The sequence below is a fragment of the Pseudorca crassidens genome, chromosome 4, assembly GCF_039906515.1.
Source record: "Pseudorca crassidens isolate mPseCra1 chromosome 4, mPseCra1.hap1, whole genome shotgun sequence".
NCBI lineage: Eukaryota > Metazoa > Chordata > Mammalia > Artiodactyla > Delphinidae > Pseudorca > Pseudorca crassidens.
In genome coordinates this window covers 42,688,835-42,701,500 of record NC_090299.1, presented here as the reverse complement: position 1 = coordinate 42,701,500, position 12,666 = coordinate 42,688,835, and the positions used below count along the sequence as shown (strand labels likewise).

Below are 12,666 nucleotides of genomic sequence, written 5' to 3'. Positions count from 1 at the left end.
GATTTCTGAGTATAGTTTTAAAGAAAGATGAATGTGGTGGTTTAAATATATGCTCATAAATTTCTTTGACACACCTCTCTTTAAAGGTGGAGCCAAATTCCCCCCCGCCCCCCGAAGATGGGCTGGACTTAGTTTCCTGCTAAGTGGGTGGGTGATTTCCCAGGTGAGGTCCTATAAGACCCGGCTGCTCCTGGACGCACTATTTTCTGCACACATTCGGGTGTTTTAGAGCCCTCTGTTTGGAGTCCTCTCCCACCAACACTCTACCATGGAGACACCTGCACATCCTCTATTGCTTCGGCTCTGTGCCTTGCCTTTCCTGTCTCAGGTCGAGACTCCTCGTGTTGCTCATTCCTTGCACTCTCGCTCTAACATGTGTTGACATGCTGAATGAGACCTATTCTGCTCTCTTGACCACATGGCTGACTTTCTGCTGGTCTTGACCTCTCGTTTCTAACTTCTAATCCATCAGGTGCCCTCACCTCACTCCCAGGGATTTGCTCTACATCTTGGCCCACCAGTGCTGCCAAATCAGCAACAGCCTCCAGCTCTGCCCTGAGCTGCCCAGAGACCGGCTGGTCATGACCTTGCTCAGGCAGGCACATCTTAGCCTTGTACTGTTCTTTCCTTCTTCAAATCATAAATTGTATTTTTTATTTTTTCCTTTTGGACTAATGCATAGATTGCCTATTATCTCACTCTAACACACCTTAGTTAATGTATATTTATCTATTTAAAATACTAGTGCATACTATTTAAATATTTAAAACTGTGCACACTCTTTAAAATATTTCCACATCCTTTTCTTGATTTGATCCTTACGATCACCCCCATGGTGACAGTAAAGAGTATTTCTCCCATTTTAGGAAGAAGGAAAGAATTCACTTTTCATTATGCTACAGAGCCGTTATTACTGGCCATGCTCTCTGACATTTTTCTTTTTCTCTTGATTTTAAAACAACTACTTAAATATTCAATAGTTGTGCTATGGACAGAATTGTGTCCCCACAAAATTCATACGTTGAAGCCCTAACCCTCAATGTGACTATATTTGGAGATAGGGCCTCTAAGGAGGTAATGAAGGTTAAATGAGGTTATATGGTAGGGCCCTAATATAATAGGATTAGCATCCTTATAGGAAGAGACACCAAAGTGAGCACACAGGGAGATGCCAGCCACCTACAAGCCAGGAAGAGAGGACTCACTGGAAAGTGACCACATGGGCACCCTGATCTTAGACTTCCAGCCTCCAGAATTGTGAGAAAATAAATGTCTGTTGTTAGAGCCACCCAGTCTATGGTATATTTTGGTACGGCAGGCTGAGCACACTAAGACAAACTGTAATCTTCAATAATGAATAATTTTACCCATTTAGAAAATGAAGCAACTATATGGGATAAAGTTTGGTTCTACTTTACTAAGTGGTAACAGTTCTACTGTGTTATTGCTTTTGGGTGGGAACCACATTTTTCTTAGGGTTGGACTTCAGATGAACTTGCTTCCAAAGCCCTCTAATTTCCAATAGTTACTCTATTCCCCAGCTCAGCTGCAGAAAAATAGAGTAATAATAATTATGTAACAATTGAAAAGTGTAACACGCCTTCTTCTCTGGTCTAATCCACTGTTCAAGAAAAGCAACAAGTGAGGGGTAATAATTTTCCCTACAATGAGCAGAGAATGAATGATGGTCACTGTGATGGGGAAAAGTAATGCTGTAAAATACAGGCCACAGTTCCTGGAGGGGGAAGGGAGTGTGTGTGTGTGTGTGTGTGTGTGTGTGTGTGTGTGTGTGTGTGTGTGTGTGTGTGTGTGTGTTGGGGGGTGGGGTGAGGGATGGATAAGAGAAGGGGTCCTCGAGGGGCAGGATCTCCGAGAGCCTCAGAAACATCCTCAGGTGTTCCAACATCTGATTCTAGTACTATTTCATTGACAAATATGCCTTCCCATTTCACCCACCCTTGAATGTCTACCTGTTTGATTATTTGCACCATTTCTATTTCAATGAATGCTTCAAAATTCTGTGGTTATGTAAATATGTCCTGGGGTTGTGTCCTGTCTCCCAGACAGAGGTGAACTTAGAAATTGCCTAGAATTGGGGTAAAATGCTGTGGAGGGCGGTGGACGCATACAAAAAATAATACCCAAGCAAAATCCCCACGATGCTCTGTGCTGATCCCAGGAGGCAATTAATACTGGTTGACAGAACTTACTCCGTGGGCCTCGTCGGCTCGTCATGCCCAGGAGGTGAGTGTCAGAACCTTCCTGCACGGGCTCCTGCTGGTCGTCTGGATGGGATTTTTCAGACACCATTTCCTTGGGGCCAGCAGCCGACAGCTGTGGGCAGATGGTCAGAGGTTGTGAATCTCAGGGCTTCGGTTGACTCAGATGCTATCTCAGGATGAGGTGGGTCACTTAGCAAGGGGACAGGCCTTAATCCTCTTCAGATCTAGATAACTGTGGTCTGTGTCACCTGAGTCACTGTGGTCATGATCACCTATCCCCACAGGAAGCAGTGCCGATCCTGATTTTCTCTAAGAGGTTTCTTGGGGAGATGACCCAGGTGGCACAGTGACTTCCCTGGTGGTGCAGTGGTTAGGAATCCGCCTGCCAATGCAGGGGACGCAGGTTCATGCCCTGGTCTGGGAAGATCCCACATGCCACAGAGCAACTAAGCCTGTGTGCCACAACTACTGAGCCTGCGCACCTAGAACCCATGCTCCACAAGAGAGGCCACCGCAATGAGAAGCCCACGCACTGCAGTGAGGAGTGGCCCCCGCTCGCCACAACGAGAAAAAGCCCGTGAGCAGCAGCGAAGACCCAACGCAGCCAAAAAATAAAGAAATGAATTTAAAAAGAAATTTTTAAAAAATGAATATCTTCACTTTTTCTAGGTTTAATGTGTAGAGCTCTGTAGAAATTTGGAGGAAAAGGGAAACAGGAAAATCACAGCCAAACTATTTGATCCCAGCTCCAACTCATTTGGAAATAGCTGTCAAAGTGTCCCTGGTTAATCCAGGGCAAAGAACAGCCTCTGGTTCCTTCCCCAAACTCTCAGAGGAGGACAGACTGGTGAGCAGAAGTGGCAGTGGAGTTCCCAGTTGAGTGATGGCCTTTGGGCCAGACAAAGGTTTGCCTCCAAACTCACATTTACCGTGGGACTCGAGCGAGTTATCGAACTTCCTAACTTCCTTCGTCATCCGTAAAAGAAGGGAAATAAAAATAGCCCATTCACTGAGATGCTGCTATGTACAGGCACTTTGTAAAGCACAGACATTCTGACTTAAATAAATGGCCTGGAGTGGACCTGAGGCATTTGACTTAAAAAAAAAAAATCCCCAAGTTATTCTGAAGTGCCGCTGGGGTTAAGAAACACTCTCCAGATTTCTCACAAAGCACCAAAGACTGCACGTTCGTTGTCTGATCAGGGCTCTTTGTGCAGTTCAAGGAATGAGATGATGTCTCAAGAAAGCGCCACACCTAGGACACAGAAAGTGCCTTCTCCTTTCCATCCCTGCTCCTTTCTCCCGTTTAGTCCAAGCTCCACACCCCTAGCCCCAGTCACCATTGCTTACTGTGCCTGTGGCCTTGGAGCTAAGGAATTGAGCTCTTTCCATTTGTACTGGCTCATCTGACGCCTCGTTGGGCCCCGTGGCCCCGGCTGCAGAGCCCCCCGCTGACCCTGCAGGAAGGGGTTAAAGTTCCTGAGTGGCCAGAGGGCCCAGCCACAAGGCCAGGTAGCACCTCCAGCCTCTCCGGGCCCTCCCCTGGGCCACTCCATCCCAGCTACAGAGAAGGAGTTTCCTTGGCCCAGCTTGTCCCAACGGGATTGTGCTGGGCGACGGGAGAGCTGAAAAGGGGTTTCTCCCCTGACTTCGGCTCTCCTGGTGCCCTCCCCGCCACCCCGTCCCCGCTCTCCAGACGGCCCCATCACATGGCTGCCGGCTCAAAATGGCTCTCCTTCCCCCTCCCTCCCCTGCTCGCATCTGGATTATTCCAAGCCGATTGCCCCTCCGCAAAATCTTCCCGGCCTCCTTCCCAAGGGCGTCTATTTACCTGGAGAAGGTGGACCTTGTATAGGGATGCTCACGGCCAAGGAGGGCAACTTCTGCTGCGGGCAGAGCCGGGCGAGGGACCGCCAGCAGGCCCGGGAGATGGGGGCTGGCCTTGATTTAGACTGAGGCAGAATTTGGGCTTGGAGCTGGGAAAGTGGAAGTTCCCTGAGATTTGTAATCCTGCACTGCCATCTACCGCTGGTCTTAGTCTATGGCCTTTGATGACAGCACTAAAGGGGCTCACTTCAGCATTTCTAAACTTTTCTCTCAGGGGATGGGAAAAACCTTGGAGGAAACATGCTCCAAATACTGCCCATGGCTTCATGGTGAGGGTCATCCGTGAGACCCCACATAGGGTCCTTCAGCTGGACCATCCACCAGCATCCCTGCCTCTCCCAGAGAAGGCCAAGTGCTTGTACCCACAGGAGGCTGTATGGCCTCTCGGGGTGCAGTGAGCTGTTAACTGACAGCCCAGTAGACAGACAAGTGCTTCTGTCACTCCCTACCTGCTTCTTTCCTTTTTGTCTTGCAACCTTCACGGTCTTCTTCTGTCTTCCCTCATCTGCATCCTCACGGTCTTCAATGAACTCCTTTGTTAAGATGCAAATGGAAGAGTTATCTCTTAGTGTGTGTGTGTAAATTGGGAAAAAATGATAAGTGAGGAAGAGGGGTGGGATTTTTAGGTGTTAAAATGACTGTCTTGTCCTGGAGCCTCCACCCACTAAAGTTGAGTGTGAGCGAAGGGACAGTGGACAGACATCACCATCTACTCTTCTCAAAAGTTGTATCCAAATGGAAAGATGGTCAATGATATAGTGTTGGAGCTTCCATCGACCCAGGTGCTCATTCATGCCTAGGGAATTTATGGACAGCTGACTGTGTTCCAGGCCTTGGGTGCACAGAGGTACCGGAGGTGACTTCCCTCAAAAGTCATAATCTAATGAAGGCCACGAACAAGTGAATCTGCCAGGACTGATGTACTGACCCGGATGGAGGCCTCTGGCCCAGGACGATATCAGAATCACACTAGGGGCTTCCAGGGTTGGGCTTCTCTGCTCCCCACAGCCTTACTGTCAGGTAGAGAATAATGAGGATACATGTTAAATCACCGTGGAAGTTTGTATTTAATGCAAATTTTTTCAGGTCTTTTTGAAAAGGGAGAAATCCTTTTTGTGTTTTGTTTTGTTTTAAAATTTTCTTGGAGTATAGTTGATTTACAATGTTTTGTTAGTTTCAGGTGTACAGAAAGTGAATCCGTTATATATATATATATATATCTCCACTCTTTTTTTAGATTCTTTTCCCATATCGGTCATTACAGAGTATTCAGTAGAGCTCCCTGTGCTATACAGTAAGTTCTTATTAGTTATCTATTTTATATATAGTAGTGTGTGTATGTCTATCCCAATCTCCCAATTTATTCCTCTCCCCCTCCCTTATCCCCGGGTAACCATAAGTTTGTTTTCTACATCTGTAACTCTACTTCTGTTTTGTAAATAAGTTCATTTGTATCCTTTTTTTTAGATTCCACATATAAGCAGTATCATATGATTTGGCTTTCTGTGTCTGACTTAATTCACCCAGTATGACTATCTTTAGGTCCATCCATGTTGCTGCAAATGGCATTATTTTGTTCTTTTTTATGGCTGAGTAATATTTCATTGTATATATGTACCACATCTTCTTTATTCATTCCTCTGTTGATGGGCATTTAGTTTGCTTCCATGTCCTGGCTATTGTAAACAGTCCTGCAATGAACATTGGGGTGCGTGTATCTTTTCAAATTAAGATTTTTTCTGGGTATATGCCTAGGAGTGGGATTGCTGGGTCATATGGTATTACTATTTTTAGTTTTTTAAGGAACCTCCATACTGTTTTCCATAGTGGCTGTACCAATTTACATTCCTACCAACAGTGTGGGAGTGTTCCTGAAAAGGGAGAAATCCTTTAACAGTGCCAACTTCGTTTCTTTTTCCATATTATGCTTTCTAAAGTTTTAGTCATAAAATGTTAGAGCTGAAGCCTCTTAAGTTTGAAGCTTTAAAGTTTTCTAGTTTGAGTTTTGCAAACCAGGGCACAAGTACCTTGGGGTATAAAAGAAGTTGCAAGATAAACCCAGAACCCCATTTCTGCCTCTATGGTCTCAAGTTACTGAGCCTTAGAGCCAAGAGAGAAAGGAGGATTGAGAGGAATACTTCCTCTTCTGTTCGGAGGTCTCTGGTCTACAAACTGGAGAAGGCTTTGCTCCTCTGGTCCAGACAGCGTTTAATGATGTTTTGCACAAAATGAGTTAGAAATTGCAGGACTCCATGAGGGTTTTATAAGTGGTTATATCTACAGTTGTTATCCTCATTTTGAATTTCTTTAGAAATCAATGTGCTTTACTGAAAAAGAATGAATCTATGTATATGTATAAGTGAATCACTTTGCTGTATACCTGAAACTAACACAACATTGTAAATCAACTATAATCCCCCCCCAAAAAATAGACATCAATGTGGTTCAGTAGAACTGGACCCTTTAGGTGGTAAATGGTGACAAAGCAGCTTCAGAGCCCTCAATCCTGGAGCACCTGCAGGGCTGCATGCACCCCTATTCTCCTCTGTGTGCCCAAGGTAGCACCTTCTGCATGCAGTAGGCGTGCAATAAATGCTCATTTCTGGCCTAACTTCCTCACTCACCAGCACGTGTGACATGAGCATGCACACACAAAGATACATCCCCTGGAGACATCTAAGCCATCACTCACCTCTGTAATTATTTTCACTTTTTCTTCCTTGGGCTTCATTTTAGCTGTGATGGCTCCTCCCTGACAGGCAAAGACCAAAGAAGAAGTCAGGTCCTTTGAACTCAGTGAAACGTCTTTCTTCTTACTACTGATAACGCTGAAGCTGACCTTGATGGTTAGTGAAGTGTTTGAACTGAGTAGACCTTGCATCCACAAGGAATGCATTCTTAGGCCCCAGGATTGGTGGACGTGAGCCCCAGAGGAGAAGGAAGGAGGCTGGACCCTCTGTCCCCACGAGCCTGTCAAAGATCTTGGCTTTCCTGTGTAGGAGGTGGAAGCCAGGAGAAGGTTCTGCCCGTGGTGTCAGATGACCCTGGTAGGAATCCAACTCCTGAAGGACTATTTCACAGCCTATCCTCTCCACTCAAACCTTCACCTTCCCATCCCCCTTCACTCTCTACCCTTGGCCTTTGTTCTCATTTCAAGAGCAAAGAGATAAAGCCAGAGATGGACCCTCCCCCATCCCCGTCCCCCTGTCTCACCCCACTGAGTCATGTCACCCCCTCTGCTTCCACTTGCTCCTGTGGTCTGTCCCTGCTTCCATCTGGGCCAGGGTTTCTGCCTGGGCACTGCTCCCGCCCCCTCCAGGGCCTTGACCTGGACAGTTTCCCCCTTTCACCTGCATAGTCATTTCTTCCTGCTCTTTTGGTTCATTCCTATCCATGTACAAAGACCCCTTCCTTAAAAAACTCTCTCTGGGCTTCACATCTCTTTCTGTCGCTCAGTTGTTCAACCCTCTGAAAGAAAAATCCTCAAACCCTCTCTTTCCAAATCAGTTTTCTGAGCCTAGCGCTCCCTGGAACCGCTCTTGCCAGCATCTCCAAGGACCCCCGCATCACCACATCTTATGATCCATCCTCAGCCCTCACCTTAGTTGCCCTGTCAGAGGCGTTTAGTAATGAAAGTGACCAGTTGCTTTCTTTTTCTTGAAATATCTTCTTCACTTGGCTTCTCAGACATGCTCTTTCCTGGTTCTCCCCCTACCCACTGCTTCTCCTCCTCAGATTCCTCGGCTGGTTTCTTCTCATCTTCCGAGCACCACGTGTGACAGTGCCTGGGGCTCAGCCTTGCCCCATTCCCTTGGTGAGATCGTCCTGTCTCTTGGCTTTAAATACCGTCAATCTACTGATGCTCCCCAAATTTACATCCAGGGCCCAAACGTCTCCCCAGAACTCCAGACTCAAATATCCGAGCATTTGATGGACACCTTCCCTTGGATTAACATGCCCCAAATGAAGCTCCTTGTCATCACCCCTGAATCTGCTTGTCCTGCAACCTTCCTTGTTGCAATACACAGAACTCTATGTTTTTCCCAGGCCAGAAACCTGGGAGTCATTCTTGAATCCTCTCTGGCTCTCACATGACACACCACATCCAATCCATCAGAAACCCTGCCGTCTTCGCCTTCACATTACATTGACAATCCCACCACCTTTAAGCAGCTCACTGTTACCACCCTGGTCCAGTACCGTTGTCTCTCAGGGTTTTTTGTAAGAATCTCCTGACGTCTTTGCTTCCCACCGCACAACCCATTCTCTGTATTGAAGCCAGAGTGAATTGTTTAACATATAACTGAGATCATATCCTTCCTCCACTCAAAATTCTCCAGTGACTTCCTTCTCTTAACAGAGTTAAATCCAAAATCCTTCAATGGCCTACAAGCCCCTCCATGATCTGCCCTTGAATTTTCTTGCCTCAGGACCTTTGCAGTTGCTCTGCCTAGAACTCTCTTTCCCAAGACATCTACCCTGTTCTCTCTCTTTTCATTTCCTTCAGGACTGCTCAGATTTCATTTTATCAGAGAGATCTTCCCTGAACACTCACAGTACAATGCTAATCTCCCACCCTCACCCTCCTGGAACTCCATAACCACCTTACAGCGATTTCTTTTTTCATAGTACTTATCACCAGTTGACATACATATTTATTTGTTATTGTCTGCCCATCCTCATAAAATATAAGCTACAAGAGGGCAGGAACATTTGCTCATTGTTTAGCCCCAGAGCCTAGGACTATGGCTCCCAGTAGACACAATACATTTTGTTGAATGAATGACTAAATTACTCTTTATTGGCTGTGTCTTCCTTGGCCACATTCTGAAGGCCTTCAAAGCTTCATTGTCCTCCTTGGGCTGCTGTGAAGATTAGATGAGAGACATGAGGAGCAACAGCAAGGCTGACAAATCATAAGCCCTTCTAATAGCTATGGAATCTGAATCTTAACTGGGACTTCGTCATGTAAGCAGCTCATCTGAAGCCTTCAAGGTTTCATTTACCCTAACGGAGAATTAGCACCTTAAAGGGAAATAAAGCATCTGAAATTCTATTGTCTCCAGTCCAGAACTCCTCCCAAGCTGTCAGATATGGAGGAAAGGAAATGGTGAAAGCAGCTAGGATATTAAAAGGGTGAGGAGGTAATCTAGAGAGAATCAGGGGACAGACAATAAAAATAAAATTCTACAGGGCAAGGGAGCTCCCTGAAACAGTGGGAATTATGAAGTGGAAAAAAAAGAACTGTGAAATATCTTAGTAACTAAAAAAAAAAAAAGATTCTCAACAAGTTAAAAAATGTTACATGGGAAGAAACAGAAGCAGAAAATGAAAAATATAATGGGGTTGATTTTTTCTCCTCATTTTTTCCTGATCATTACCTTTGAATGAGTTTCTAAGGAAATCAAATGACATCAAAATTTATCTTTTTATGAGCACTGTTGCTAAGAAAACCAATCAATACTCTGCAACTTTAATATGCAGCTTGTCATCATCATGTACATTGAGTGTTTGTTAATATATCCCTATTGGCAACATCAAAATAAGAGCCGTGATTCACTGCAGACTTATTTTGTTCTCTCTCTAGATATACGTTATCACTCGGGCTCACAAAAACACTTCCAGCTTAGTAGCATATGCCTCAATTTGCACATGTGGAAATGGAGGTTTCCTCTGAGGTTAGCCTCTGACAGGTTCTGTGCTTTGCCATTATGGTTATTAAATGTCACAATCAGAACTTGGCCCCGAGAATCTGTGATTCCAGGGTCCTCCTCCATGTCCCCCTACCTCTCTGTCTCAAAGTTTATTCTGGTTTTGCAATGTCAGTAACTCTTCTATGTTAGTCCACTATTCTCGAAATATTTACAATCGAAAAGCACAGAGCATTGCCCCTCTGGGAAAGGGCTCTGGCTACTTTAGGTCAACGATGTATTTAGTTTAACTCAATGCAGAAAACCAAAGATATTTTTCAAGGAAAGTACTGATGCCTTCATCCAAACAAATGGACTGTCTCTGAGGGTCATCAGAGGATCAGAGTCCTGTCCAGAGGGTCTTGTGGTAAATTCTAAAGAAGCAGAGAAAAAGGAACGAATGTATATGAAAAGGGCGGCATTATATGCAATGCTTTTCAACCTTGGCTACTCAGAAGAAAATGTGCGTCCTACCCCAGAACAGTGAATACATGGGTTTATAGAAAGAGTGAGACCTTTGTAAAAAATTATGTGAACCTGGATTCAAATTCCAGCTCTGTTTATCAGCTGTGTGATGTTGGAGCAATGCCTTCACCCCTCTGAGATACATTTCTGTACCTGTAAACTTGTGATCATAATTCCTACCTCAATGAGTGATTATTTTATCAGGGTTAAATGATAGAATATGTGTAGTAAAATGCATAGCATGGACCAGGCTCTCAATACTGGGAAGTAAGTGTTATTATTAAGAAAAGGTGACGGTAGAGGTGGAATGTAGAAGAAAAGAATGAGGAGGGAAAAAGCAGTTAGGGGACAGGAATGAGAGTGGTAAGAAAGACCTTAGGTGACGTCAAATTCCCCATTACTGTCTTTGGTTCTCAACTTTGAATTTGTGGCACCAATAACCAATATGCCCTCTCTCCCATGCCGCAGCTGCGCCCAGGGCAGTTTTTTTTCTGTTTCCTTTTATGATGTTTCTGAAACCATCCCCTGTCCTCACACCTATGAGCATTTTCTCCCAGTGCACGGCATTTAGCCTTTTCTGTCTGATCCTGTTAGATCCTGGAACACTGAGCAGGTGCCATGCACACCCTGTTTGATTTCATTTCCTAATTCTCCAAGTTATTCCAGCCACAGCTTCCTGTAGTAAAAGGTGAGTGACAAATAGCTTTATAGAATCATTTCATCAGCTGCATATAATGTATATTGTCTTCAAAGAGTATAAATACCACATCTGAGCTGTGTGATGTGACATATACCCAGTGCATTTATCTGATGAACTGAGTGCTCCCAGATCCTCCCTGGGAGTCATCCTGCTGGGCTTTAAGCACTCAAACCCTTTCATAAATCTCTTATGGTGCTTAGCTCATTGTACTGTTATAATCTGTTTATAGGTCTGTCTTCCCAGTAAACTCTGAGCTTCCGACCTGCTCTAGTTCATTTTTGCACACTTGAAACTTCAGCACCTTACTGAAGCCTGGTGCATTGTTGATGATCAATACATGTTTGAATGAATGACTCCTTAAAAGAGCTCTAGGAGATCCATTTGAAAGAGATTTCATGCTGGTCCTGAATTTACTTGCAGGAAAGCTTATATGAAAATCCAATAACATACATGTATTTCCCATTAGACTTTATCAGCCTTTCAGAGCCCCTCTTTGCAACAAAGAGAAACAATCAGTTTAAACACAGCCGGTAGATTTCCTTGTGGTCTTTTGGCGAGAGCAGCCAGCCTTTGTCTGTAACAGATCTTCCTCTGTCTAATGCCAAGGAAAGTGAAGCTTGCAATAACTAGTATTTCGCCCCTCGAACCAATTTGAACTAAAAGGCCCAGAAATGCAACCGGCAGCCAGTGTTTCCGGGAGACCAGAATGCAACAGGATGGCGTGGACGTCCTAGGAAGGAAGCAGAGACAGCTTCGGGAGAAATTCCACCCAGGGGCTGTCATGAGCCAGACTTAATTTCCTGCAAACCAGACACCAGACAGTGGCTCAAATCAAAGCAGCCCAAGTCATACTGTACGTTTCCATTCCAGAAAGTAAAACGTAAATAATAATGATGAGGACCCCTACCTTTACAATTCATTAGGCTCAGGGTGTCCAGGGGAGAGGCTGAACTCCAAGCCTGGTAGCTGAAAGCAGGACTGCACTGCTGCAGCCCAGCTCCCGGGAAGAAGTAATTTACCTTAAGGAACTTTACAAGGCACTTTGCAGATTCTCCTTCCTGGGATGAAGGGAACGTGGAATGTGTCTCACTGTTGAATCTTCTAGAAAATCCAGAGGGAAAGGCTGAACGTTGGGGCGGCCCCTGGGCTGCTCCCTGGGAAGCTGCAGCCACGTCTCAGCAAAAACACCCGCTTAGCAACCCGTTCCTAAGGAAGGTCACTAGGTGGCTTTTTTTTTCTTTTAAAGTGACAGGTTACTCTAGCAGAGGAACACACATGCACGGGGTGAGCAGAGGTGCACAGCTTACAGGAGAAGCACAAAGGGAATCAGCATGGGGGAGCTGGGCAGAAATGAGGTCAAGCTTTCAGAGCTGTCCCTTCCCTTACCGCAACTGGTTGCTGGGCATTTCTGGTCAACGACAGGCAACGCTCAGAGGTGGGTGGCTTAGAGTCAGCGAAGGTCGTCATTACAGGGCAAGGATGTCTAACTTATCTGCTGCACAGGCTCCCTGGAGGTTGCCCTGGAGCGTTTTCTGGTTAAACATGGAAAATTGAATGTGCAAGAGGAATCTCTGCTTATTCTCTGAATCCCGTCCAAAACGCAAAGGAAATGGGAAAAGAGGCAAAGAAGATGGCAGAGTAATGGAATGAACAGACCAGAAAAGCCACCCTCCAAGTATACTAGCATGTGTGCGTGTGTGTG

At 45.3% G+C, this 12,666-nt stretch overlaps 1 protein-coding gene and 1 long non-coding RNA gene across 9 annotated transcripts in view; one reads left to right on the top strand and one right to left on the bottom strand.

The window, feature by feature from the left end:
• The window catches only part of CC2D2A (coiled-coil and C2 domain containing 2A), a 138,327-nt gene extending 126,101 nt beyond the window's left edge, over positions 1–12,226 (bottom strand). The window contains exons 1-4 of one of the 7 annotated variants that reach the window (XM_067735556.1): positions 11,984–12,226; positions 6,802–6,861; positions 4,559–4,642; positions 2,211–2,334 (exon numbers count right to left, since the gene is read on the bottom strand). In XM_067735556.1, coding sequence (XP_067591657.1) covers positions 2,211–2,334; positions 4,559–4,642; positions 6,802–6,840 — 247 coding nt within the window. In that variant the 5' untranslated portion in view covers positions 6,841–6,861; positions 11,984–12,226. Of the gene's footprint in view, positions 1–2,210; positions 2,335–3,572; positions 3,680–4,053; positions 4,195–4,558; positions 4,643–5,037; positions 5,123–6,801; positions 6,862–11,871 lie in introns of those variants that run through there. The other 6 variants (XM_067735551.1, XM_067735550.1, XM_067735552.1 and 3 more) reach the window with 6 other exon arrangements.
• LOC137223571 (uncharacterized) overlaps positions 1–12,666 on the top strand; it is a 182,969-nt gene that overhangs the window by 132,415 nt on the left and 37,888 nt on the right. The window lies entirely within an intron of this gene.